This window comes from Peromyscus maniculatus, chromosome 3 (genome assembly GCF_049852395.1).
Source record: "Peromyscus maniculatus bairdii isolate BWxNUB_F1_BW_parent chromosome 3, HU_Pman_BW_mat_3.1, whole genome shotgun sequence".
Lineage (NCBI taxonomy): Eukaryota > Metazoa > Chordata > Mammalia > Rodentia > Cricetidae > Peromyscus > Peromyscus maniculatus.
In genome coordinates this window covers 112664411-112692394 of record NC_134854.1, presented here as the reverse complement: position 1 = coordinate 112692394, position 27984 = coordinate 112664411, and the positions used below count along the sequence as shown (strand labels likewise).

General features: G+C 50.1%; 2 protein-coding genes across 15 annotated transcripts in view; one reads left to right on the top strand and one right to left on the bottom strand.

Annotated features, from left to right (window-relative positions):
• The window catches only part of Aldh1l1 (aldehyde dehydrogenase 1 family member L1), a 49276-nt gene extending 48368 nt beyond the window's left edge, over positions 1-908 (bottom strand). The window contains exon 1 of one of the 2 annotated variants that reach the window (XM_042273640.2): positions 774-908. The gene's annotated coding sequence lies outside the window, so the exon portion shown is untranslated. The remainder of the gene's footprint in view (positions 1-773) is intronic. The other variant, XM_076567325.1, reaches the window with a different exon arrangement.
• On the top strand, positions 1-27945 carry LOC143272446 (uncharacterized). Of its 13 annotated transcripts, none has more exons than XR_013050019.1 (7): positions 1-138; positions 472-569; positions 4193-4695; positions 5459-5572; positions 21385-22621; positions 24543-24855; positions 25207-27945. XR_013050019.1 is itself a non-coding variant. In XM_076567327.1 (7 exons), exons 3-6 carry the CDS (start codon positions 4626-4628, stop codon positions 24663-24665), a joined length of 438 nt encoding a protein of 145 aa, XP_076423442.1. In that variant the 5' UTR covers positions 1-138; positions 472-569; positions 4193-4625; the 3' UTR covers positions 24666-24855; positions 25207-27945. The 13 variants fall into 13 exon arrangements, 4 of the variants coding, with proteins under 4 accessions (XP_076423442.1, XP_076423441.1, XP_076423443.1 ...); XM_076567327.1 differs by having other exon boundaries at positions 22491-22621; XM_076567326.1 differs by lacking the exon at positions 21385-22621 and adding an exon at positions 20402-20577.
• The last annotated feature ends 39 nt before the right edge of the window (positions 27946-27984 follow it).

Below are 27984 nucleotides of genomic sequence, written 5' to 3'. Positions count from 1 at the left end.
TTGGATTTTATGCCCAGCGTCTCCGGAGCCCAACTGGTCACCCACTGTCCAGAGTCAGGCAGACCAGACCGCACGATGGGACCTCAGCGAGCCTCTGTCCCGGGACTGGAGATAGCACGGACTGCCCTGCAGGAAGAGGCAAGGAGGCGGGACCCACCGCATGTAGTCTTGCACATCTCAGGCCTAATCTGCTAGAGCAGGGACCCATGGAAAGTCCAGCTGGGTGGGGAGTCGAAGGGCTAGCCCTGGCGGTGTGTCTTGGTCCCTCTGTTCATGGTGACACGGGGCGTCTATAACCCCCTAGCATGTTAAAAGGGCTTTAGGTCATTTCCCTCACCCAAGAGTGATAAGCAAGGGTCACCCCCGCGCTGTGGACTGAGACAAGCAAGGTCACCCATCAGCTGTGGACTCGGGGCTGCGTCCTGGTGGGCCTGAGGTTCTGAATCCCGTGCCCTTCCCATCTCTTCACAGCCTCGGGGTTTCTTCTCAGAAGTTCTCTGCTGGCCCTTCCACCTTGTCTAGGTGCCATAGACCCCTCCCTGAGCAGGGTCATTGTCCTCCCAGTTGAGGTAAGTCAGAAGAAATACAGAGTGTTGTTAGTTGCTTTTTACTCTGCTTTTTTTACTCTTTTTTCTTTTGGGGGCCCACCACCCAGCTCCCAAAATAAATCACACATGGAGGCTTATTCTTATGAATGCCCGGCCTTAGCTTGGCTTGTTGCTAGCCAGCTTTTCTTGAATTATCCCATCTACCTTTCGTCTCTGGGCTTTTACCTTTCTCTTACTTCTGTAAATCTTTCACTCTTACTCCGTGGCTGTCTGGGTGGCTGGGTGGCTGGGTGGCTGGGTGGCTGGCCCCTACTGTCCTCCTCTCCTTGTTCTCTTGCTCTTCTTTTCCTCCCAGAGTTCTCCCTGTATTTATTCTCTCTGCCTGCCAGACCCGCCTATCCTTTCTCCTGCCTTGCTATTGGCCGTTCAGCTCTTTTAGACCATCAGGTGTTTTAGACAGGCAAGGTAACTCAGCTTCACAGAGTTAAACAAATGCAACATAAACACAAGTAACAGATCTTAAAATAATATTCTACAGCAACAGAGTCCAGTAACATGCCCACCACTTCCTGGCCAAAGCTGTGCCCGGAAGGCTCCCTTCCCTGCATGCCCACCCCTGCCTGCCCTGCAGGCTCCCTTCCCTGCATGCCCACCCCTCCCTTCCCTGCATGCCCACCCCTGCCTGCCCTGCAGGCTCCCTTCCCTGCATGCCCACCCCTGCCTGCCCTGCAGGCTCCCTTCCCTGCATGCCCACCCCTGCCTGCCCTGAGGGCTCCCTTCCCTGCATGCCCACCCCTGCCTGCCCTGCAGGCTCCCTTCCCTGCATGCCCACCCCTGACTGCCCTGCAGGCTCCCTTCCCTGCATGCCCTCCCCTGCATGCCCTGAAGGCTCCCTTCCCTGCATGCCCTCCCCTGCCCACCCTGCAGGCTCCCTTCCCTGCATGCCCACCCCTGCATGCCCGGAAGGCTCCCTTCCCTGCATGCCCACCCCTGCCTGCCCTGCAGGCTCCCTTCCCTGCATGCCCACCCCTCCCTTCCCTGCATGCCCACCCCTGCCTGCCCTGCAGGCTCCCTTCCCTGCATGCCCACCCCTGCCTGCCCTGAGGGCTCCCTTCCCTGCATGCCCACCCCTGCCTGCCCTGCAGGCTCCCTTCCCTGCATGCCCTCCCCTGCATGCCCTGAAGGCTCCCTTCCCTGCATGCCCTCCCCTGCCCACCCTGCAGGCTCCCTTCCCTGCATGCCCACCCCTGCATGCCCGGAAGGCTCCCTTGCCTGCATGCCCACCCCTGCCTGCCCTGCAGGCTCCCTTCCCTGCGTGCTCACCCCTGCCTGCCCTGCAGGCTCCCTTCCCTGCATGCGCTCCCCTGCCTGCCCTGCAGGCTCCCTTCCCTGCATGCCCACCCCTGCCTGCCCTACCACTCACACCACTGCCCCTTCAGTACAGCAAGCTCACTCTGAGCACAGCCTTTGCACGGCTCTGCCTTGAGCAGACCCTTGGACCGTAATAGCAGGCACTTCAGTCTCTTATCAGTCAGGCACTATCGGGCTCTGGGTGCTGAGCCCAAACATGCTGTACCCCTCCACACAAACTAAGGCGCCCCCTCAGCTCCTCCATGCCCGCCACTCTCAGTTACCGCCTGCAAAGGACTAACTATGCCCACCAGACTGGAAGCTCTCTGAGGGCAGGAACATAGTAGTTGCTTAGCAAACATTTGTTGAGTGATTTATTGCATATATTTTGTCCTTGTACCAGCATGGACAGGCAGGATTACGGTGGTTCCTGGTTGAGTCCTGTGGCCTTGTTCTCCAGGCTCCTACTGTCCCTCATATAAACCGACCTTCTGGACCCACGCATGTCTTCTGCATGCTCTTTACTTTCTCCATGAGTTAGGATGCCTCCATTAACCTACCTTCTTCAGGAAGCTGCCCCCAGCTGCAGTGCCTGGGGTGGGTGTGGGCCTCTAATTTTCCTTTCGGATCCTCCAATTGCCACATTATCAATCTTATGGCACCCACGGGAGTCCGAGGTGATCCTGGCCTCCTGAAAATTCCCCAACACTGAGTGGCTTGCTTGCATATAGAAGGGGCTTTGTAAAATTTGCAGGTTACATGACTAAATGCCAGGGCTTTAGTGAGCTCTGCACTCTGAAGCTGGAATGGGGTCAGCAGAATGGCAGGTGATGGAATCCTTGAAGAGCAGCCTGGAAATTGACTGTTCCAATGAGGTGTCAGGAAATCTGAGGGGATCCATCCTCCTAGAAGCACTGAATGGAAGTGGGGGGCATAAGCAGAGTTCCCTGCAGCAATGGTGGGACCTCTATGTTACTTTTTTCATTTACATAAATGCCCAATAAAAGCCACAAAATAAGGCGCCTGGTTTGAGGGCCTGGTCCACTGTGACAGTGACGACATGTGGCAAAAACATGGAGCAGCAGGTCACATTGCATCTGCAGCCAGGAGGTAGAGAGAGATGGATCTGGGCTCAGCTCACACTCTCCTTTTTATGCGATATTGAACTTCACCCCCTGGGGTGGTGCCACCCACACACACCTAAGGTGGGTCTTCAGTTAACTTGAATCTAGAAACTCCTTCACAGACATGCCCAGAGGTTGTTTCCATGGAGATCTGAAATCCCATAAAGTTGACAATGGAGATCAGCTGCCCCGATGAGGTTCATAAAAGACACACAAAGTTTTCAGAAGACTCGTATTGGAGAGAAGGGCCAGCGAGGATGCACAGGGTTAACAAGAGCGCCGAAGGAAGACACTGTTGGCTCCCCAAATCCAACTGGCAGGAATCTTCAGAGACACAAACCTGGGCCGCTTGCCATGAGGGATGACAGAGGGCACAGGACTCACTTTCTCCTTCTCCATTCACTTGGAACAGGAGACGCAGAGTGTTTGTCCTAGGCCTGTCCCCACGGCTAGAAAACCTGAGCCACGCTTGAGGACTGCCCCAAGATGCTGGGTGTATCTGAGCCTCGAGTAGATGAGGCTTGGGATATGAGGTGGACTCGGCTCTTGCTCTCCGCCCTGCCCTTTGAGCTCCTCTCTCTGTCTTCCTCTGTGGAAAGTACTCCGGGTTTGCATCTGTAACACTTCCTGCCAGCTGAGTGGGTTTTCGGGGAAGTGAGGAGGGGTGAATGTCTGAGTTAAGGTTGCCCAGGCTGGCCTTGAACTGGGGACCTTCCTGCCTCTGCCTCCCAGCTGGGATGGTGGTTCACCTCGCAGTGCCCAGCTGGGTGAGTTGATTCTGCCCACGGGGGAATGAAAATGACTGGGGCGGGTATACAGGCGATGGCCGTTTAAAAAGCCCTGAGACCTGTGAGGTCTTTACGGCCCGTGGCATCTCATTTCTTCCCATGAGTGTGGGCTGGGTGTACTGACTTGTCTCTAACAAATGAAAAGTGGTGGAAGGCACATTGTGTGGGTTCTGGATCCAGGCCTTCACAGGCAGACAGAGAAGCAGACTTGAGGTCAGAGAGTGGCAGAGCCACCCGTGTCCCTGTATGGAACTCACTGAATGACCCCCACCCCAGTTCACCATGCCAGCAGTGCCCTGCAGTTATATGGGGGTGGTGCCTGTGTCTTGGCGTAAACCACATTCCAGTGTCACAGCTCCCACGCTGCTTTCTGTCTCTCTAGGGGAGCAGGGGAGACACTGTTTTCTCTTAAACCCACCACCTCCGTTAGCGGCATCATGGGGGTGTGGGTGGGCTAGAGCTCTCTGCAGGACCCCGTGACTAGGTCCCCAGGAAGAATGGTAGGTTCTGGCCTGTTTCTAGGCTGCAGGTAAGGGGATGGAGGGAATGGAGGGGATGGGGGGGCATGGGGAGATGGTGGGATGAAGGGCTGCAGCTTAATCCTGAGGTAGTTAGGAGGGGCTGTCCGGCTCAGAGGCATGGGCGCAGGTGAGTACATGGGCAGACTGGCTTTTCGTTTTGTTGTATAACCGTGATTCAGCTGGTTCTGGAACTCACCGGATACGAGGAAACATTAACCTAGCCAGGACTATGGCCTTGGGAAGTCAAGGTGAGCAGGGTAAGTGACCCAAACTTTGTTTGGTTTTGTAGAGACCATGTACAGCCAGGCTAGCCTGAACCTGGAGACTGATTCCTTAGCTCAGCTTCCTGAGGGTGGAATGACAGGTATGTGCCACCAAGCCTAGCTACAAACTTGCTTTTTGAGGGTAGAGTTCTCCTCTCTTGGGACCTCCTGTTCAGACACCCACATCCTACCTTGTGAGTCACACCTTGCTGTGGATATCGCTCTGTATGCTGTGAATGTGTTGCTCTGATTGGTTAATAAATAAAGTGCTGATTGACCAGTAGCCAGGCAGGACGTATAGTATAGGCGGGATAAGCAGAAAGGAGAATTCTGGGAACTGGAAGGCTGAGTCAGGAGTCACCAGCCAGACACAGAGGAAGCAAGATGTGAAGGCAGAACTGAGAAAAGGTACCAAGCCATGTGGTAACTTTTCAACATAAATAAGAATTATGGGTTAATTTAAGTGTAAGAGCTAGTCAGTAATAAGCTTGAGCTAATGGCCATACAGTTCATAAATAATATAAACCTCTGTGTGTTTACTTGGGTCTGAGTGGCTGCAGGACTGGTGGGTGAGAGAGATTTGTCCTGACCATCGGCAGGCTAGGACACAGGAGTACTTTAGTTACAATATCTGACACCCCACTCCTTGGAACTTTTCTCCGGAGGTCACAGTGGTCCACTGCATTTCTCCCTGGAAGAGCCCAACCTGTGCTTATATGTAGAAGGTAAAGGGGGTGTCAGCCTCAGGCCTCACTGTAGCTCTGCCTTGAACACAGCCATGTGACCACCCGAAAACACAACATCTCTCTTTCTAAAGAGATGAGGCGTGTTCATGAAGTTCAAGGCCCTTCTTACACCATGCAGCCTTGGGCGGAGCCTGTGATCCATGCCAGGTCAAATCTCCGTGTTGTTCTGGACATCACAATGCCCGAGAGAGCAGGAGGCCAGCAGATGACCCTGGAGGGCTGTCGTCGAGAGGTAGGTTCTGCCTCCCCTACCCAGAGGGAAGATGGGAGGGGGGATACAGCAGGGGTTAAAGGAGAGAGGAGAGCCGCTGAGAGAGGGATCTGGCTCACAGGTTTGGCAGGGCTACAGTGAACCGAATCAAGAAGAAAGGAGGACACCCCCCACCAGGGGAATGGAAAGAAGGGTTCAGGGTGCATGGAGGGAGGGACGGGTCAGCTGGGAGGTTTGAAATCTAGCTCACCAGGCAGCAGTGGAGGAGCTGGAAAGGTCAGGGGTCACCAGCAACAGTGTCACTGGACACCCCCACCAGGGGAATGGAAAGAAGGGTTCAGGGTGCATGGAGGGAGGGACGGGTCAGCTGGGAGGTTTGAAATCTAGCTCACCAGGCAGCAGTGGAGGAGCTGGAAAGGTCAGGGGTCACCAGCAACAGTGTCACTGGACCCTGTATCCTAGTGGTAACACTTAGGATTTTGTAAGACAATTCGCAAAGCATCTCGGTAACTAACATCAGGTTCTCCATTGCGTTTTCTTTTTACAAAAAGAAAAAAAAAAGAAAAAAAAAAGAAAAAGAAAGAAAGAAAAAGAAAAAATTCAAAGGCTATATTTCCTCCTTTAAAAAGGAGGAAAACCAGTCCAACGGTGGCATGGATGGGTCTTGAGTTTGTTGTACTGAATGAGGTTAAGTCATAGTAACCGAAACAAACTGGAATAAGCCAGAATCAAAGGGACCTAATGGCCGGGCCGGGCAGTGGTGGCGTACACCTTTAGAGCCAGGCAGATCTCTGTGAGTTCCAGGCCAGCCTGGTCTACAGAACAAGATCCAGGACAGGCACCAAACAACACAGGGAAACCCTGTCTCGAAAAACAAAACAAAAAAGGTGGGGACCTAACGATTTCACATAGGTGAGGTCCCTTGAGCACTCAGAGGAAGGGAATGTGTCAGAGCTGGGACTGGGGAGGCTTGGGTTTAGAGTGGATGGTTTCAACTTGGAAAACTGAAAAACCCTGGTGATGGGCAGAGCAGGATGATGGGGGGGGGTGATGGAGGGTGAATGAAGGGGTGATGGGTGGCTGGGATGATGGGTGACAAGGACCACTACCTAACAGTGAACTCATTGAATGTGGCACAACAGGAGGCTCGGAGATGCTAATGTGGTGGAGGCAGGAGGATTGGAGTGTCAAGGTCATCCTTGGTTTCCTAGAGAGTTCAAGGGTAGCCTGAGCTACATGCAATGCTGTCTCATAAGACAAAACAAAAATTGAAAAGACAATTTCCACCAACCATCACTTTAATTTCCTTAAGCAAACCAACCACTTGGCATTTAAAAAGAAAAAGCATAAAGGATCCATTTGACCTTGTACCTCCACCCCTAGAGCAGAAACAGTGACGAAATCACGCAGGGGTAGAGGCAGGAACCTGGCAAGTAGAGACAAGATGTAGCACCAGCACAGGAGCCCAGGGATGGCAGGCCATGCCAGAGCCAGGGACAGAGCTGCGGTCTCCAGACCCCAAGGGGAGGCAGGAGCTTGGAGCCATGTGATCAAGAGGGTGTGTTCAAGGTTTGATCTTCAGAGTGGCAGCATCGGGAGGTGGTGGAACCGTTGTGAGGTGGACTCCAGTGCGAAGTCTAGAGACACTGGCTCAAAGAGGACTCTGGGGCCCTGGGACCCATGTTTCCCTCTGCTCCCTGCCCCGTGATTTGTGTTCTTTGTCCTCCTGTGCTCCTGCCATGCTGTGCTGCTCAGCCAAAGCCCAAACAAGGGGCCAAGTGATCCCAGACCGAACCTTCCAAAGCAGTGAGCTGAAATAATCCTTCCTCATTCTCAGTCAATTACTTCCTCCCAGTGATGACAGCTGGCCTGCCTAACACATCTTCCTCCCTCTCTCCTCTGATTAGCCAGGATTTCCTGTTGGACGCAGCTGCAGGCACAGGCCTTGCAGGTCAGTCTCCTGGTACATGTCTAGGGCTAGGGATGGATATAGCACAGAGAACGCCCTCAGGGTCAGGAGGGAGCCCAACCCCAGTGACACAATGGGGGAGCCTCACATGATGCTGCAGTGACAGGCACGTGCTAGAGTTAAGGAGATGATGACAGCAGGGAGCCAACCCCACCCACAAGGCTGGACACTGCAGGATGAGGGACAAAGGACATGGTGCAGGCAGACCCAGACATGCACCTGCTCTGTGGCTCTGTGGTACAGCATTTACCTGGCACATGAAGTCCTGGGAAGCAGGATCACCCATTCAGCTCATTCTTCCTTACAAACTTGTGCAGCTATTTGAAGAAGAGTAAACAGAGTCTATACAACGGTTCCATGTTTTGCTTTCCTTGTACATGTGATCCAACAAATTGGACCACCTAGTTTAAGTTAGTTGACTGCTATTTTCCAAATTGCTTTGATTTAAAAATCTAAAATTTTAATTTCTAGATGTTTTCCATCTGATATAATAAACATATACCTAGGAACACAATGTTTTTTAGAGAATTTATTATTTTTTAGTATATATAAATATATATAAAAGAGATTTTCTATTCATTTTACATACCAACCACAGATTCCCCTCCCCTCCCTCCTCCCACCCCCAGCCTTCCCCCCCCAACTCACCCTGAATTCCCACCTCCTCCAAGGCAAGGTCTCCCATGGGGAGTCAGCAGAGCCTGGTACATTCAGTTGAGGCAGGGCCATTTTCTTATATAACCCCAGACCACCTGCCCAAGGCTAGCACTGTCTGCAGGGGGCTGAATGCTCACACATCAGTCAGGCCAATCTGATGGGGCATTTTTCAACTGAGGTTCCTGTTCTCAGATGACTCTAACTTGTGTCAAATTGATAGAAAAATAAAACAGAACAGGAAGGAAGGAAGGGAGGGAGGGAGGGAGGGAGGGAGGGAGGGAGGAGCCTGAACTGGCAGAGTAACAATCCTCAGGAGGCAAGAAGGTATTTTTGTTCAATACAACTAAGTAACTGGTATTGGTTCAAACTTCTAGAGTCTGACCCTGAGCAGTTTATTTTAGGCATATTTAAGCACAGCACATTTTTTCTGAGGATTAACTCAATCCTGTGTGCACAATAAAGCTTAAGATGTGAGCCCATTGAAACTTGGAAACCTCCCATAAAGATGGGTTCTATAGATTGACCATATGTGACACCTTTCATAAAGATGAGTTCTATAGATTGCCAAACTCACAATAAGGATCTGGTGTGGTCTTGTCCACACAGATAGCACCAAGGTCACCAGGCTATTAACCACGTCTGCTCCCAGCCTTCTGAGCTGATAACAGGTTATGCGTCCCCCCCCCTCCTTTGAAGGAACAACACTATGTGTTTAACATTCCTGGATCTTCTAGTGCTTATCTGTGAGCCCAAGAACCTCTGTGCCTCCCACACTGGTTGTGACCATCCTGAGGGGTCACAGGTGATACACACATGAGGGCTTATTTGAAGCTAATGACAATGGGTATGTGTTTGCATTTCGCATTCCCTGAAATTGATGTTTGCCTGCTCCTGGACCAGCAACCACATCTGTCTTCACTTGGGCCTTGAGCTTTATTTTCAGAATGTGTTGTTCTACGTTATACACCTTATGCTGCTGTTTGGATGTGAAATTTCCCCCATAGGCTATGTGTTCAACCATTTGGTCGCCAGTGGGTGGCGCTGTCTTGGAAGGCTGCAGAACTTTTGGGAGGCAAAGCCTTGCTGGAGGAAGTAGGTAACTGGGAACAGGGACATAAGATTTTATAGCCCTGTCCCACTTCCTGTTCACGCTCAGCTTCCTGACTGTACACACAATGTGATCAGCCACCTAAGCCTCATCTTCCACATCCTTTCCTCCATGGTCCCCCGTGGCCAGGAGCCAAAATGAACCCCTAAGTTTTTTTCATTAAGGGTTTTGTCATGGCAATAGAAAAGTAATGAACACGTCATAACACTTCAGAGTCCTAGGTATTTTACCCCAAATAAAGATAGACACCCATACGAACTCCTTCAAAGTGTCAGGAGCAGGAATGGGGAAGCCTTCAGCCAAGCCAGAGCCCAATGCTGTGTGTCCAGGTCCTGAGGTGGAACTAAAGAGAGGTTGGGACCCAGAAGTGTGAGTTCAGTGTCACACGATCTGAAACTTTTTAACAGTTAAAACGAGGGCCAGTGAGATGCTCTGTAGGTAAGTGCTTACCATGTGTCTTAGGGTGTCGATTGCTGTAAAGAGACACCATGACCACAGCAACTCTTATAAAGGAAAACATTTAATTGGGGTGGCTCACTTATACTTCAGAGGTTTAGTGCATTATCTCCATGTATGGAAAGCAAGGCAGCATGCAGGCAGATATGGTGCTGGAGCTGAGAGTCCTACATCTTGATCCAAAGGCAACAGGAAGTGGTCTGAGACACTGGGCATGGCTTGAGCATAAATGAGACCTCAAAGCCCGAGTCCACAAAGACACACTTCCTCCCACAAGGCTACACCTATTCCAACAAAGCCACACCTAATAGTGCCACTCCCTTTGGGGGCCTTTTTTTTTTTTTCTTCAAATCACCACACTATACAAGCCTGACAACCAGAGTTCAGTCCCCAAAGCAGACATAAAACAACTACAGCAGGGCGCATCTACAATCCCAGGCCTTCTACAGTGAGACAGGAGGAGAAGCCTGCAGAATCAGCTAGTGGGCTAGTTGGCCTGGAGTGCACAGCATGGCGGGAACAACCTTAGAGACCCTGCCTCAAAACAAGCTGGAGGGGGAGAACAGAGTCACAGATGCCCTCTGACCTCCGCGCTCCACCACAGCATGTGTGCACTCACGCTCACACACAAGTGAAGGCTCAGGGACATTGTACTTCCCGGAAGATGCCTATGAGTGCCTTTGCTTCTCAGGGAACCCATCTTGACTTCCTCTCCAGACCATTTTGGTAAGAGCTTTATTTAGCTGGCACTGACATGTGTGGCCACTTGCAGGTTTTTTTTTTTTTTTTTTTTTTTTTTTTTGCCTGTGTACTGGTCAGTGCCTATCAGGCCTTTTAGGCAGGAGATGGAGCGGCCTGGGGAGGGTCACCTTACTTTACTGGAGACCTTTCCTGCTTGGTGGCTGTCCCCATGGTCCGGTTTAGGGACACTGTAGCAGTGAGCTTTCAGTCCCTGCAGGTGCAGAGTCCCTGCCTCGGCCCAGGGATTTGCCTGATGCCCCGGTAAGAGGTCAGCTGGCAGAGCGAAGGGTCTCCACAGTCAAGGCAGCCACTGCCCGTGGAGGATGGAGTGGGTAAACAGGTAGGACTTTCCAGGTCCTAGACCTGTAGACTCATTTCAAATGGCCACTAAGAAGGTTCCATGGGATGAAGCCCCAGCTGCAGGGCCCACTGCTGTGGGCAGGCTGTTTTCTCTCTTCCAGCTCTGTCGTCATCTCAGTCCAATCCCAGGTGCCATGCTCTGTCCAGGATGGTGTGACCAGCCTTGTGGTTACACGCTCAGTTACTTGTCACTTATGAAGACCCCATCCCATGGGTGTCACACATCCTTCAGCCCCTTCCCCATAGTGTCTTTCCTGGCCTGTCCCTCTCGGAGTATATAATTACCCTTTCCTCTGCTAGTCTGTGTTCAGGCCCATCCACCATCTCTGATTGGGTGAGCAAACCCACCCTACAGGTACAGTTGTCTCCTTCTGCTCACCCTGTCTCCCATAGAGACCAGAAAGGAACTGGCCAGCTTGTCACGGGACTGATCCCATAGAAAGCTATTTCTTAGCTAAAAGGCCTCTAGGCTGATGCCAGCCGTAGCCAGTATGAGGCCCTATTGAACAGTTCAAGGGCTGCTCAACCATCTCTGCTTGGACTCTTGCCAGACTTGCAAAGCTCGTGACTCAAATGCCCTTTGTGGGCTTCATTGTCCTGACCCCCAGAGTTCCTCCACAGGCACGATCTGCCTCTTCTTTGAGTCCCATGAGGCATTAACATATTTATTGTATGTGAGGTGGTGGTGGTGGAGACATTTGCACCCTAAGCGACCAAATGCTTTCCCATATCTCCCTGGAAACCCCTTCTCCTCTCTAGTCCATCTTCGCCAGCCGCTCCGAGAATGTCCCTTCCAGGCGGAAGCCTTTGAGGATGCCAACTCTGCAAATTCCCTACCCCCCTCACTCCAACAGGCAGACTGTGGCGTCACAGAAGCTTGCAGTAGGCAGTCCGTTGTTTGGAAGGGCACCGTCCTGGAGAATCAGGACCCGAGACAGAGTAGAGCAGGGAAATAAGCCACTGAGACCGGTGGATTCCTGTGTCACATCGTTCACTCTCGCCTCTCTGGACGGAGGGGACCCGTGGAAGGCCTGTGTCTAGAAGCCAGGGAGACAGCTCTTCAGATGTCGACTCCTCAGCAAAGGGAGCCCAGAGGAGAACAAAGGCATCCAAGGAGACACGCAGGGTGGGAGTTGCCATGTGTCCTGTGGCTATTTATGAGCTGCCTGATTCATGATTCTCCCTCCGGTGGCAGAGCCCGGAAAGGGACGTTTATTAGCTTACCTCCGTCGCCATAACACCAATGCCCTGCCTGCAGTAGGATGAACTCATTCATTCTATAGATAGATGCATGACCCCAGACAGCCCTCTGGGTCCCAGCAACTTGAAATGCTCCCAATTGCACACAGCTCTGAGGGCTGGCAGGCAGGATCCAGTTAGGCAAGGGCAGGACAACCCACCCCCGGTAGGCCCTGTTGGCTTGGGAAGCTAGGACTCAGCTGAGGACGGGAGGGAGAGAGAGAGAGACAGTGCGGCAGGCTCACCCCGGTAGCCCATGTTGAGCAACCACCACTGCATATCAAAGTCCCCAGACTCTCCTGTTGCATTTCTAAGGGTGTTCTAAAGGTGTAGGGGTGGCTATGGGACCTCACTCCCTGTGTGGGAATCTGTAGGTTTCCTATGGAACTGGTGCTGTGGGCATATGGAATGTCGTTACTGGCCAGAGAGTGCAAGCCCAGTGACGTCACCCTCCAGGGAAACCGTGTTCACAGACTGACGTGGGAAGTTAGTTCCCCGTGAGTGCTGGCCCCTGGGAGAACCTCTCCTGATGTCGCAGTCACCATGCTGTGGTAGTATCGAAACAAGCAACCACTGTGGGAGAAGTGAGTCCCCTGTTTTCCAGAAGCTTGGTGCAGAGGGGCGGGCTGTACCCAGATCCGTGTACTCTGGGTAAGCTCTGAGCACCTGTGATAGGCCGGCACTGCTTTGAGTCTGAAGATAGAGTGAAGAACATATTTTCTAAAAAATGCACCTTAAGGAACTCCTATGGCGGATCTGGATGAGGAACCGACTGTCGCTGGAGCTGTGGACCTGAGACAGAAGACAGACAGACAGCTGTGCTTTCAACAGGTGGTGAGGAGAGCGTGGCAGTGAGAGCTGAGCAGAATCCTAAAGAAAGTTCAGAGCCAAGTGCCCCCAGGGACGGGGGAACCTTTAGGAAGGGTGTGCTTAGGTAGAGATCACGGGGTGAAAGGGGACGGACGCACCTGGGGGAGGATGCCGCACCCCCAGGTAGAGACGAACTTGGGGAAACACACACCTGGGAGAAGGGTACACACAATGGAAGCCCACGGTGAGAGTAGGCTTGGAGGAGGCATTTGTCTGGAAAGCCGCAGAGCAGCAAGGGGCACAGGGGGGTGATGGGCAGCATGGACTACATGGGAGTTAGGATGCACTGCATCCGGTCCAGGTGAGGACATTAATGGGGTGGATCCTCAGGGAGACTGCTTTGACATGCAGCAGTCTGCCCCTCTGCCGTCCACCTTGGCACCGCCCTTCCGGCAACCTGAAGCCTGCAATAATCCTGGTATTACCAAGCACTGTGGTGAACAGCTTTAATCCCAGCCCTGGGGAGGTGGGATCTCTGAGTTCAAAGCCAGCCTGGTCTATATCGTGAGTTCCAAACCAGCCAGGGCTTCACAGTGAGACCACATCCCCAAAAAAGAAGAAAAGGATACTGCGTGCTAATGACATGTTCTGACTCCATGCAGCAGGGTGCCCGCTCCTAGAACAGCACTGGTGCGCAGGGATGCTTGGTGAGTACCTCACTCTGTCATATCTCCAGGAGTCTGTGTGTGAGAGAGAGGACATGTGCACAAGGAGGCCAACACAGGCCCCCACCTGCCCCTCCCCTTAAGTTCTGGAGGAAAAGTTCTGCTCACTATACAGTCTCAGGTGCTGGGGACCTCTTTTCATCCCTGCCTGTTCCCCCTCAGCCCGCCCCTGGCACGTCCTGCTTGGCATGGTCCTGGAAACCTGACAGGGGCAATGCAGGAAGAAGGCAACGGCAGACGCGCATCTGGAAAAGCTGGGATGCGGCGGGCTGTGCTTGCTCTGATGGAGGGCACCTACTGCACAGCCCAGACACTTGGCCTTTATCACATAAGCAGCACAGGGAAGAGGGCTTCGGCATTATCAGTGGAGGTCTGTGGGGAGCAGTCTCAGGTTGCAGTCATCCTAGAGGAGGAAGATGTAGCTGCTAGCTTTTGCACCCACTGGTCAATCATTTGTAATCATTGGTATTTGGACCAGAGGAAGATGTTGTTATTCCTCTGAGCCTCACTGGGGGAAGGCTTTGCCATCCCTCTGGGTTTGATCTGCTCCACATACATCCCTCGATACAAATGCACCGCTTCCATCCTAAAAAAAAAAAAAAAATCCCTTCTTTTATTTTTGCCTCGCATCTTATCTCCTGCCCCACTTTGTTTGAAACCTCTAACACAGACTCTTTTCCCCTTTGCTTTGGAGAGAAGACTCGGAGTCAGGCTGTTGTAGTCTGCACATGCTGAGCACAATGGAGGTTTTTCGTAGAGACAAGTAGCACCTGTAGATCAAGTCTTCCCTCCAAAGGCTGGGGTACCTCTGCCTGGCCACCGTCACTCATGAATGCAATGATTTACTAACATCTGTAGAGGAAGGGGTGGTCAGAGACCCTTGTCAGGCCAGTCAGGCAGGCAGGCAGGCCTAGGTTCAGGGAGCCAAGTTTAGTGGGGATAGTAGAAGGTACATGCCCCATATCTTGAGCACATAGTAAGATTTTTCTTGTAGTGTCTGTCCAATAACCATGTAAACTAGGCATTGTTACTCACATTGAATAGAGCAGGAAATCAAGTCTGAGGAGAAATGTGATTTTTCTCAAGCTAGCTGATGGTAGAGGTAGGACTCCACTCCATGAGAGACTTCTACACTGTGGGCTGAAAGAGAGCTTGAGCTCAGCTGAGGAGCCCCAAAGGGTTTAACTTGTCCAGATAGATTCTCACCAATATCAATGTCAACTCTGAGTATCAAATGTCCATCAGCCCTCAAAGTGCCAAGGTCTGAGAGGGACTCCCACTGGGGTCCCCTGGGAGGCAAGTTAAAAATCAGCACCCTTGAAAGGCTGGCATCTGCCCCAAGCCAATAGAAGAGGGGGGCTGCTGGCCTCTCCTGGGAGGTTATCTGCCCATCTGGGCTGGGCACTCAGGGCATACAGGCTTGGCAGAGCTGCCCACTGTCAGCTGTTCACATGAGCAGGACTGAGGCAACTCACGCACTTGGCATCGATGTGGTTTTCCATTACCACCACCTTTGGCACCGAGCTGAGGTGACTCACTTGGCGCTATGTTTCCCCACTGCCTCCATCACTGGCATGTACTTGAAGGTCTCCCTTCCAGATCCACCAGACCAGCCACCCTACGCTGCCATTTTATCTCCAGCTCAGTGCGAAGTGACGTTGCTGACGTTGTGACAGCACAGGAGAACATGTCCAGTCCTTCAGAAGCAGTACCAAACTTGCAACTTTGCTGGACATTTCTCAATACCCAAGGTCTGCCAATGAGCTCACTGTGGAGCCTCTCCCAGCCTCTCTGGAGGGCTGTGCCAGGAGCTGGATGTACCCAAAGAGTTGATGCTGTTTCCAGACATTTTTGTTATTGTGGCTGCAAGAGGGATCTATACTCATTTATTTAAAGGGTGGTTGCTAGGATACACAAATGAGTGCAACCTATGTGTACTGGTACCCCATCACTGTCCACTGCTTTTAGTGTGACTTGGGAATGCCTGCTGCTTCTCTGAGGAAGGGCTACGATTCTCTGTTCTGAGGACACCAGTTCTTGGCCAGTAGACTGTGGCTTTATGCAGTTTCTCTAGGTGTCCACTCCTGTTTTTTTTTTGTTGTTGTTGTTGTTGTTTGTTTGTTTGTTAGTTTTAGTTTTTCGAGACAGGGTTTCTCTTTGTAGATTTGCACCTTTCCTGGAACTCACTCTGTAGACCAGGCAGGGCTTGAACTCACAAAGATCCACCTGCCTCTGCCTCCCTAGTGCTGGGATTAAAGGCGTGCACCACCACTGCCCAGCTTTTTTGTTTGTTTGTTTGGTTTTTAGTTTTTCCACTCCTGGTTTTTTTATTATTTTTATTTATTTATTTATTTATTTATTTATTTATTTATTTATTTATTTATTTATTATGTTTTGTTTTTTTTAAACCATCCCTAAACATGGTGCTATAAGCCTATGTGGGTGACTGAGCGAACTTGCTCTTCCTTGGGTGTCTCTTATGTGGTGGCAGTCAGTGGCTGCTGGGGCTGCCAATTAATTGGAGACATCTGGATGTCTTGAAATAGTTGGGTCACTGTCACTAGGAACCGCAGCAGACTCCTAACTCAGCTACTGTTGGGAGATCCAGGCAGGAACTGTGACCTGGCCTCAGAATGTCACTTCCACCTTGATCCACTGGCCAAGCAAGTCATTAGGGCCAGGACCAAGAAGTAAGGTATAAGGAACTGAGGTAACATGGGGAAGGAGCGGCAACAGAGGGGGTGACCAGTGTTGGAATATTACACTGCACATGTGCAACAACGACACATCCACTAAAAATAAAGATGAGATGACAAGAGGGCATGCAGATTCCTCATCGATGTAGTTAACACACGGCAATCTCCAAAAACGGCCACATGACTCTGCTGTGCCGCTCACCTCATTACCGTGATTTGGAACTGAACCTGCAGTGTGGTGGAGGGCAGGCTCATGAGTATTTGGCTTGCATAAAGCCTTGGCTAGGTCTTGTTTTGTTTTGTTTTTTAAATAATTTCATTGCCAAAACTTTCTCCATTCTAATCCTAATCCTCCCCGAATTCACAATTCCCATCAAATATTGTCCCGCGGGAAAGCATGCTATTTAAGGGTCCATTTGGCTTGCTTGTACACAGTAGCCCTTGTTCACTGGTGGTCAGCAAGGCCAGAGGCATTTCCAGAAATGGTAAAAGCACTTACTAGGGCCAGTGGAGAAAGATGGGAAGGGACCTCTTGCCTCAAGCAAGGTACCCTGCTAGGTGAGGTAGAGCGGGCACCCTCAGCAGTACTGGCCACTAGGGGGAGCTCTGGGCTCTCCACCCCGTACTGGTGCTGGCCTAAGCAGCTATGAAGCTTCCAATCCAATGCTCTGCGGCCAGGGACAGAGAGGGGGAGGGGGAGGGGGAGGGGAGGGAGAGAGGGAGAGAAGGAGAGAGGGAGGAGAGGGAGATTCAGACCCACATCTTGGGCATGCTAGGCAAGCTAAGTGAGGATTTCCATCTCATACCTGAGTCCTCCATTTTTGTGGCATATTTTTATGTACCATAGGTAGAATTATTAAGACTCCTTTAAATCAAATTACTGTGCATCATCGCTGAACACAGGAAACCAATTCCCGTATCATAAACAGAAGGGAAATCACTGCACGGCCCACTCCCATGTTCTTACAATGTCCTCTCAGGTCAGTTGTGAGCCAATGCTTCTACAGACTTCAACCCTCCAAGCCCCTGATTATCTGGAGTTTCTCTTTCGCCAACTGAAACATCCTAGGTCAAATGTAGTGGTACTACCTGTATTTCTCAACAGCTTGGGGGGGGGGTGCAGAGGCAGGAGGATGGTGAATTTGAGGGCACATGTGGGGACACATCCCAAGGAGTCTGCTTCCCGGGCATGACATCAGGACCACCCCAGCTGTGTCTCCCTCCTGCACTTCCGTGATTTCCAAAAGCTTGCGTTTGGGGGCTGAGTGGGCTGCTTACCCTCTCCCCAGAGCCTGGCTCCTGGCTGTCAATCCGGGCTCCACACATTGTACATGTCCATCCTAAACCTTGTCCTGAGTGGCAGAATCCTGCATCCAACCACACACCTGACAATGCCATTTGGAGATCCTACTGGCGCCTCAGTTTTAGCACATTGACAACACAGCTCTCCATCCTTGTAGCCTTCGCACTGCAGCTCCTGTCCTCCCTGCTGATGCAGTCAGTATTTATTCCGTGGTCCTCTGGCGTGCAGAAATCATACCTAGCCGGTCACTGCTTAGTTTCTTCTGCATAACTCGCTGCTTGCTCCACACACAGCTTACACTGCTGTGCTATGGTGACTGATATCCTCAAATCCCAGAGACTTGGAACAAATGTTTCCATCCTGGCCTTACTTATGTGGCCCTCAGCCCAGCTGGGTCTCTGTTTATGTTGTCTTCATGCCAGAAGCAAAGCCAAAGTGCCAGTCCCTCCTGAGCTGCCCGGTCACGGCAGGGAGGGTAAGAGCAGTCAGTGGCAACCCCCTACCAGCCCCTAAGCTTCCTCTGTGACAGTGAGGACCAAGCCCAGGCAGGCAGCTGCGTTCTTATGTCACTGGGGACAACAGCACCTACCTTAACTCTTCATAGATGTGTGTGCAGTGTTGATGAAACCATGGCCGGCCACAGCAGCTTCTCTCTGGATCTAGGATTCAAATGACTTACTGACGAGGGTCAAAAAGTAGTATCACGATGGAGGTGTCATCTCAGTTACTTTTAAATTGTTGTGCAAGGCACTAAATTACCAAGGCAATTTATGGAAGAAAGAGCTTGGCAGAGGGTGAGTCCATGGCCACCATGACAGGGAGCATGGCAGCAGCAGGCAGGCATGATGCTGGAGCAGTAGCTGAGAGCTTACATGTTGAGACAACAACCATGAGGAAGAAGAAGACGGAGAGAGAGGGGGAGAGAGAGAGAGAGAGAGAGAGAGAGAGAGAGAGAGAGAGAAAGCTAACTGGGAATAGTATGGGTTTTGAGACTTAAAAGTCCACCCCTGTGACATACATCTTCCAACAAGGCCACACCTCTTAATCCTTCCCAAACAGTTACACAAACTGGGGACCAAGCATTCAAACATACAGCCTGTTGGGGGTTCATTCTCATTTAAACCACATAGATGTATGTATGCATTTGGAAGATATAAAATACATACATACATACATACATACATACATACATACAAGGGCTAGAGAGATAGCTCAGAGGTTAGGAGCGTGTGCTGCTCTTGCAGATGCCCTGGGATTGATTCCCAGGATCCACATGGTAGCTTACACTTGTCTGTAACTACAGTCCCAGAGCATCTGAGGCCTTCTCCTGGCCTCTACAGGTACCTGGTACTCACAAGGCACCCAGGCATACATGCAGGCAAAACACCCATACACATTAAAACAAACAAAGACTCAAGAAAATGAGGACCACATGACCTGTAGCCCAGGCAAATCCCTAGGGGGTGAGGCTGAAGACGTAGCCATGGTGGGAGAACGCGGGCATGAGAAAATCAAACACACCCACTGAAATCTACCTCAAATTCCTACCAATAGTGTCTTGGTTTAAAAGCCCAGAGTGCGCCAGAGAGCACCACAGCTGTGCACAGCTCTCTAGGCAGCAGGGGAAGGCCTCTAGGGTAGACTGCTATGTTTAAGAAAATCCTTCTTGCGTGAAAGAGCAGAGAGAAGGACACATACCCCATTTGTTCCGTTTTGCCCTGCTTTAATGGTGTGCGAATCACACAAAGCTCACACACTCTCCTGCGGGAGCACAGGAGGACAGAGTGGAAGGGGGTGTGAATTTTTCAAACTTTTTTTTTTTTTTTAGCATCTTGACTTTTGAACCATGTAAATGTATTACTTGTTCCTTCACCAGATGACTTAATTATAAAGAGAAAGAGAGCATGCTCAGTTCACCTCATCAGACTTGGAATTTGCAGCAAGGAACAGTCCCCATGACAGCCCACCTCCACATCTTTCCTCTGCCGTTTCTGTGTCTCTGCAGAGCAAACCGTTCCCCAACACACACACACACACACACACACACACACACACACACACACACACACATTCACAGGCACACGTGCACTCGTGAGCACACTCATACACTCATACACCACACACACACCCCCATACACACACACACATAACACACACACACACACACACACACACACACACACTTCTAGGGAAGAATGACACTGGACTGAGATCACCAGCCCCACAGGTCTTGGCAGAACCAAGCTGCAGGTCTAATTTGCATGGCAGGGGCATCCTGCTCCCTGGCCACAGTCCTGGCATGGCAGCTCTCCCAGGAAAGCAGAGACAAGGAGCTTTGTCCTGTCAAAAATGGGGACACAAAGGCCCGGAAACTTGGGCTGACAGTAAGGAGGGGGCACCTGTGTGGCCATTTGGCCTGCCTGAGGACCCCTGCCTGAGGACCCCTGCCTTTTGCCATGAAGCCTATGGTCTCTCACCTGCCTGGCCCCGGGGACCAGACGCCCCAGGGTGCAGAAGGATTTTCGCTTTACAGCCAAGTGCATGCTGTCTTGATTCAAAAGAGTGGTCTCCAAGGAAATGGGCCTTCCTGCCCATGGGCTCTGAAGTCTAAAGGGGACAGCAGGGAGAGGCCTAGTGCTTCTGGAAGGTTTCCACACGCTGTCCTCGCCGCTTGTAAGTGTGGGAGTGCAGAGGAGGGGCTCGGGGTAACCATCTCCCACAACCGTCCTTTCAAAACGTGGTGATATCAGTGTGACACTTGCATGCACGTTTGCTGTCCTGGCTAGGCGGAGAAATCGGATACACACAGCACTGCAACCCTCTCGCCCAGTCCTCTGACACAGCGTGGCACTTCCAGTTCATCCCGCCACCCGAAGATGACAGCACAGAGCTTCGGCTTATGTGCTGTTTGAGTGTGGCCACTGTGCTGACCTTTCTGACGGCTGACATACCCACTGCAGAGGTAGGCCGGGACTCCACCTTCCTGTGTCCAGGGCCACTTGTCTGGCCCTGTTAGCATTAATGCCACAAGGCGGTTCCCCTAAGTTCCCTGACCTCTGTGCTGAACGCACACACACACACACACACACACACACACACACACACACACACACACACACACATCTTCAGAGCCATCCTGGCAGTCCGTGACGCCAGCTCTGTGTTCTTCACCATGTCTCTGTGACTCCTTCACCCTCTTCCTGAGGTCTGCACCTTCTTATTTACGGGTTTCTTGGAGTTGGTCTTTTGGGCAGTCAGGTTTGTTTATTTAGCTAACTGGTTTTGCTATGTAGGCAGACGAGTCCACCTGATGTCAGGCATATGGCACGGCACCTGTCTTGGTTAGAAGTGCTTCCTGTGAGACAATTTGTCTTTAAGTGGTGTGTGTTTAGATGATTCACATCTGAAGTTATTATTGATGCTGGGCATGGTGGCACAGGCCTTTAATCCCAGCAGTTGGGAGGCAGAGGCAGATGAAACCCCGAGACTTTGAAGCCAGCCTGGTCTGCACTGTGAGTTCCAGGCCAACCAGGGATGTATCATTAGACTCTGTCTCAAAAAAAAAAAAAAGTTATTATTATATAACTGGGTCAGTCCTGCTCTCTGATTCACTGTATTTTTCCTACTTTTTTCATTGCTAGTTTAATGTTTATATTAGTTCATTTTGTCTTCTTTCACAGGATATCCATATTTTCTTAAGTTAATGACTGTCCTAGGACTTCGACAATATACTTTGCAACCATTTTAAAGGCACTGTGTTTTCTTGCAGCGCAAGATGAGAGCCAGGGCCTGAGTGCACCAGATAAGATGAGACCCAGGGCCTTCGTGCACCAGGCAAGGGCTCTGCTATGGAGCCACCCCGTCCCCGAAGTTACACAGCTCCTCACTCCTGCCCACACCCACGGCAACACTCCCATTGCTCACCTGTACACACGCTGTGATCACACACAACCAGCAAAGCTGTCGCCCAGTGAACAAGTGACCACCTATCCGCTCAGTGGGGAACAGGAAAATTAAACTTAGTAGACTACTTTCGTCTAAGCCTCCAGTGGTTGCCCTGGTTTCTGCACAGCGGTTTCTGTCTGACCAGTCTAATTTCCCTCCCGGAAGGACTTTTGACACTTCTTTTTAGATTTATTTATCTTATGTGATGGTTGTAAGTTACATGTGGGTGCTGGCAACTGAACCCAGGTCCCCTGCAAGAGCAACACACGCTCTTAACCACTGAGCCGTCTCTCCAGTCCTCACCATTAACATTTCTGGCAGGACGGGTCTGTTGGCAATGCATTCCCTCAGCTTTTATCTGACAGAAACTTTCTCCTTTACTTCTGAAAAATAATTTTGTTATGTACAATTCAAGTCATGGCTGTGCTTTCAACGTTTTAAATATTTACCCACTCTCTTATTTTTTTACTTGAAGATTTACATTTTAATTGCGGGTATGTTGTCTACATCTGTGTGGGCATATGCCATGCAAGCACAGTGACCTTGGAGGCCAGCAGAGGGCGTTAGATCCTCTGGGGCTAGAGAGACAGGTGTTTGTGAGGTCAGACACAGATGCTGGGAACCAGACTCTGGAAGAGCAGTTCAGGATCCTAACCACTGAGCCACCTCTCCATTCCCTACCCCTACTCCTGGCTCACATTGTCTCTGGGGGGAAATCATCAGTTCCTCCCCTGGTGAAGTAGTTTCCTCAGATTCTTTCTGGTTTCTCTCTCTGATTCTCTGCTAAAATATGAAATGGCCACACAGGTGAGCTTTTGAATTCATCACATTGCTGTCCTCTGAGATTCCCAGCCTGGTTTACTCTGCTAATTTCAGAGAGTTCCAGCTATTGCTACCTAGAGCGCTTCTCCCCTCTTCCCGTATCTGCAGCATGCCCTACCGGATGGAGTGCAGCATGCCCTACCCGGATAGACCATCTGAAGTGCAGCATGCCCTACCGGATGGACCGTCTGAAGTACAGCATGCCCTACCGGATGGACCGTCCGAAGCTCCTAGCCACTGTATTCTGTTTATCTAGTCTGTTTTCCCCTCTTTAGTTGCAGAGTTGCTGTTGACCTTTGGCCACATCCAGTCTGTGTTTTACCCACTGAGGACATCTGTCATTTAACGTAGCTGTCATTTATAGGTTTCTAGTGTCTTGTTTTTGATGTTTGAGATCTCCCATCACACCGCTCCCTCTCTTGACTGCTGTTGGCTGTCTTCCCTCAGAATCTCTACAAATTCAGTCTGTTCTGGCTCCCAGGTCAGCCACCTGAGTCATGTCCTGTCTGGTATTTTCTTCATCCTCCAGACTATGCTTTTTCCTTTTAGGATATTTTGAAACTTTTTGCTGAAAGCCAGACATGAGGTATTGGCTAACAGGAGTGGAGTTTGGTGTTTAGTTTTATGGGAACCTGGCTAGGAACTGACTGTGTTTAACATTGCTGAGTGTCTTAGTCAGTGTTCTATTGCTGTGAAGAGACACCATGGCACCAGCAACTCTAACAAAGGAAAGCACGTAATTGGTGCTGGATTACAGTTAAGAGATTTAGTCCATTATCATCATGGTGGGGAGCATGGTGGCAAACAGACGGACATGGTGCTGGAGAGGTAGCTGAGAGTTCTACACATGGATCAGCAGGAAGAGAATGACAGTGGGCCTAGCTTGAGCCTCTGAAACCTCAAAGCCCATCCTCAGTGACACATTTTCTCCAACAAGGCCACACTTCCAACAGTGCTACTACTCTCTAAGAGCCTATGGGGGGCATTTTCATTCAATCATCATACCAAGGATGCCAGTGGCTTCAATTCTCCTCTCTCTCTCTCTCTCTCTCTCTCTCTCTCTCTCTCTCTCTCTCTCTCTCTCTCTCTGACTCAACAGTGTTTCTCTAAGTAGCCCTGTCTGTCCTGGATTTCACTGTGTAGACTGGGTTGGCATTGAACTCACACTGAACTCCTGTCTCTGCCTCCCAAGTGCTGAGATTAAAGGTGTGTGCCTCCACACCTGGCCACCCTGTTCTTTTGATTCCTCTTTATCGTGTGTTTCTCTGGGGATTTTTTATTTAGTGTATGTATATGTGTGGGTATTGTACCATGTGTGGGGGCATGTAGAAGGTCAGAGGTCAATTTGTGGGAGTCAGTTCTCTCCTTCCACTGTGTGGATCCGGGTATAGAACTCAGGTCATCAAACTTGGCAGCAAGCACCACTGAGGCATCTCACTGCCCCCAAAGCACTTCTGAAACAGAGTCTGTGTCTTGAAGATCTTTCGACTGTAACCCCTGGTCCCAGGCTGGAGCCTGCTTAGTGTTGGGGGATGATTTAGGCATAGGAGGCCTATATTCCCATAACTGAATCTGTCTCTGGGTGGATGTCCCTGGGTAATGGCCATCAGAGATCTTTCCGAAAAAATTCTGACCTCTTTCCAGCTTAGGTGAGATAGGAAGCCAGATTTAGGGGCTGGAAGGCTGGCTTTATTCTGTACAAGGCTCAAGTCTGGCACACTCCCAGCAGAGCCGGCTTCCATTTTGAGAATGCATTAGGTGGGTTTATAAATGGCTACTATTTGCCTCCCCCTATCAAAGGCACAAGACTGTGTTTGTTTTGCTGAGACAGAGTCTCTTTTGTAGCCCAGATGCCTTGAACTTATAATCCAGCCTCAGGCTCCCAAGCCCTGGATGTATAGGCCTTTGCCACCCTGCCAGGCCACAAGGTAAACATTTTTATGGCTCATCACCATGAAAAACAGTGGCCTTCCTGGACATCAAAGTGTGGGGATTTTACCCATGACTGTGACTTAGGAGAGTCCCACCTTCATCTCCAGTGAGACATCAGAATGCCATGTGTTTCCAAAGGTCCACAGCCTCTGCCCAGGCTAAACTGGCCTTGGCCATGTTTTTGCTGGTCCATAGTCTCCACTCTAGGTTTCTGTTTCTACTTCCCAGGACTGCAGTAACAGAATGCTGCAAATCAAGCAGCTGGAAGCAGAAATGCATGCACTTGAAACCCTGAAGCTGGAAGTCCACAGAGGCAGTTGTGCATGGGACTTCACTGCTTCTGAGGCATGAGGAGAGAGTCCTTCCGGGGAGAGAGTCCTTCACCTTCTCCCAGCTTCCAGTGGGATTACGCATCTTGGCTGGCCCTGGCTTGCAGCTGTGACCACCTGGCCTCTGCCTCCTTTGTCACACAGAACTCCCCCACCCCACCCCACTCTGTCCTGTGTCTTTTCTTTTCCTACAAGGACACCTTTCATCCTGGGTGGATGCTGTGGATATCACTCTATATAAATAAAACTCTGATGGCCAGTGACCAGGCAGGAAGTATAGGCGGGACAAAGAGAGAGGAGAATTGGGGAAACAGGAAGAAGGAGGAGAGACACTGCAGCCACCGCCAGGAGAAGCAGCATGTGAAGACTCTGGTAGGCCACCAGCCACGTGGCAAGGTATAGATTTATAAAAATGGGTTAATTTAAAATAAAAGAACAGTTAGCAAGAAGCCTGCCACGGCCATACAGTTTATAAGTGATATAAGCGTCTGAGTGATTATTTTATATGTGGATTGTGGGACTGCGGGGCTTGGGGAACCTGGAGAGAAGCCCTCCGGCAACAGGTGGAGGGCTCAGCTCTGCTTCAGTGTGACCTCATCTTAAGTAAGGAAATAATTCTATATTCAGTACTGTTCTTTCCCATGAGGCCATGTGCTGGGAACTAGCTCCTCTGGCCTAGCCTTGTGTGTGTGTGTGGGGGGGGGGTGCTAACTCTGCAGCACACCTTACTCACCTATCTGTGCAGATTTTGGACCCACGGCTTGCCTCTTACCTCCATCCTCAGTTCTTGGAGGGCTGGAAGAAAAGAATGCAGGCAATGACCTCTGAGCTCTTTATTCATGGAAGCAGAAGACAGATGGCAGTTGCTGGGTTTGCAGGGCACAGTGTGGTTTAACTCCCTCTTTTATAAACTCTGAGTCCCAGGTGGAGTCAGCACGGAGGACCCCCTGCGTTGCACAGGCCCTGCACACTTGACACCCACTGTCTGCCCTTGACACTGGGTCTTTTATCAGGCACATGTGTGGCTGGCTGGACTCAGTCCCGCTACTCTGCAGACCGCAGGGGGTCACTGCTGTGGTGTTACGCACGCTGGCGTTTACACAGTGTAAGCCAAGCACAGGGTGGTAGAGTGTGATGATCAAGAAAAGGAAATGAAATCTGAGTTACTTTGACTCCATTGTTTCATGTGACTCATTATTAGGGGATTTGTATTTAAAAATTAGAAATGGTGAAACTGTTCTGCAAGCACAAGATGTAAGATCTTTGTTAAATGCAAATGGTAGTTCATTTACAGAGCTTATTACCAAACTTGTAAACTATACTTCATATGGATATTTGTTCTTTTAAAACTGCCTTAAAAGCGGGGAGGAGGGGGTAGAAAGGTTGCTCAGTGGTTAAGAGCACTTGTTGCTCTTGCAAAAATCCTAGGTTCAATTCCCAGCACTCACACTAAATAGCTTACAACTGCGTGAAATTCCAGTTCTTACACTCTCTTCTGGATTCCATAGACACCTGCACTCACATGCATATATCCCCCACATAGATATAAACACATATTCACATGTTATTTTAAAAATAATGTGTCTTGCCAGGCAGTGGTAGCACACTCTTTTAATCCCAACACTCAGGCAGGCAGTTCCCTGAGTTTGGAGGCTGGCCTGATCTACAGAGCAAGTTCTGGGACAGCCAGGACTATGCAAAGAAACCCTGTCTCAAAAAACAAAAGACAAAACAAACAAACAAACAAAAAAGTCTTTTAAAAATTGTTTCAAAGGTAAAGAAAAATCACGATTAGTGCTTAAACTCATCAGTATTACAGAAACTAATGTTTTGTCATATAGACTACAGGAGAGGACCTCCTTGTATATAGTCACACTGTGCATGTTAAACCACTGACATGAATCTTGCCTGACTTTGACAAAGCTAGACTGAGAAAAAGCAAGTCTGGAAACTAAGAAAGGCAGAGAAGGAGGAGGTAAGATGTGAGTGACAGCTGTGAGGTAAAGCAAGATTTCTGAGCCTTCGCCTGCTTATGAGTCTTCTGCCCGTGAGGATGTACATGGCTCCAGGAATGCAAATGTATAAAAGAACTGTGCAAATCAAACATAGCCTGATAACAAATGGTAAACACGTTTCTTTTGAAACAACTTCTTGGTGTGCATTTGATCTTGCCATTTATTAAAGATTAAAGCAGATAAGCACATTAATGAGATGATGAGCTTGTTCCCTTTTAAACAATTAAATCTTGGCTGAATATGTGAGGGTGCAGGGTACAGAGCAATTTTCAGAGTTGATTGATATTTTGATTTTATAATCACTAGTGCTGAGAATGCCATTTTGCATGAACATGTAAAGCAACTTGGCAGTCTTGTCTGGGGCTGACTCCAACCTAGATGAAAGCTGTCATAATCTCAAGCCAAAACTCATGTAATGCGTTTTCATAAACTCAACTCAGCCACTCAAAGAGCCGCTTTAAAAGACAGACACTTGAGGCTGGAGAGATGATTCAGCAGTTAAGAGCACTGGCTGCTCTTGCAGAGAACCCGGGTTCAATTCCCAGCACACACTCGGCTCACACCCATCTGTAACTTCAGTTCCAGGGGGAGCTGATGCTCTCTTCTGGCCACCACAGACACTACACATACACAATGCACAAACATACATGCAGGTAAAACACTGATACACAAAAATAAAAATCAATATAAATCAGTCTTTCAAAAATAGCTTTAAACTTTTAAATCTTGTTTACTTATATTTGGGGAGTATGTATTTCTTTTCTTTCTGTTTCAAAGTTAATTTATTTAAAAAAAAAACCTTGGAAATGAAAAACATCACACGCCTAAATTAACTAGACCCAAAGTCAATATATCTCAATGGTTCTATATACTCTATATACTCGTTAGGACAGCTAGGACAGCCATTCTGCCTAAGGAACTGAAAGAAGACCAAAGGGCGGAGCTAGCGGGAGGCCACAGCAAGTCAATGTGGCCAAGCTGTGGGAACCAGGGTCAGACCAGGGACACTGAGGGAAGAATCAAGGTCCAGCACACAGAGGGCACCCAAGGATTACCACTCAGTGTGGTGGAAATGCGAGGAACTAAGTGTTTAATGATGCCCAGGCCCAGCTGGCTCTTCAAGAGCAAAACACACATGCAAACTCATACCACATGCAAAAGGGAATCCTTGGTAGACTAATTAAATACAAAAGGAAAAATAATGAAGGCTGGAGCATATCCCAGCAGTAGAGTGTTCATTGTGAGCAACGCCGAGTTCAATAACTCAGCACCAGTTTCCCCAGGAAGAGGGGGAGGGGGAAGAGGAGGGGGAAGAGGAGGAGGAGC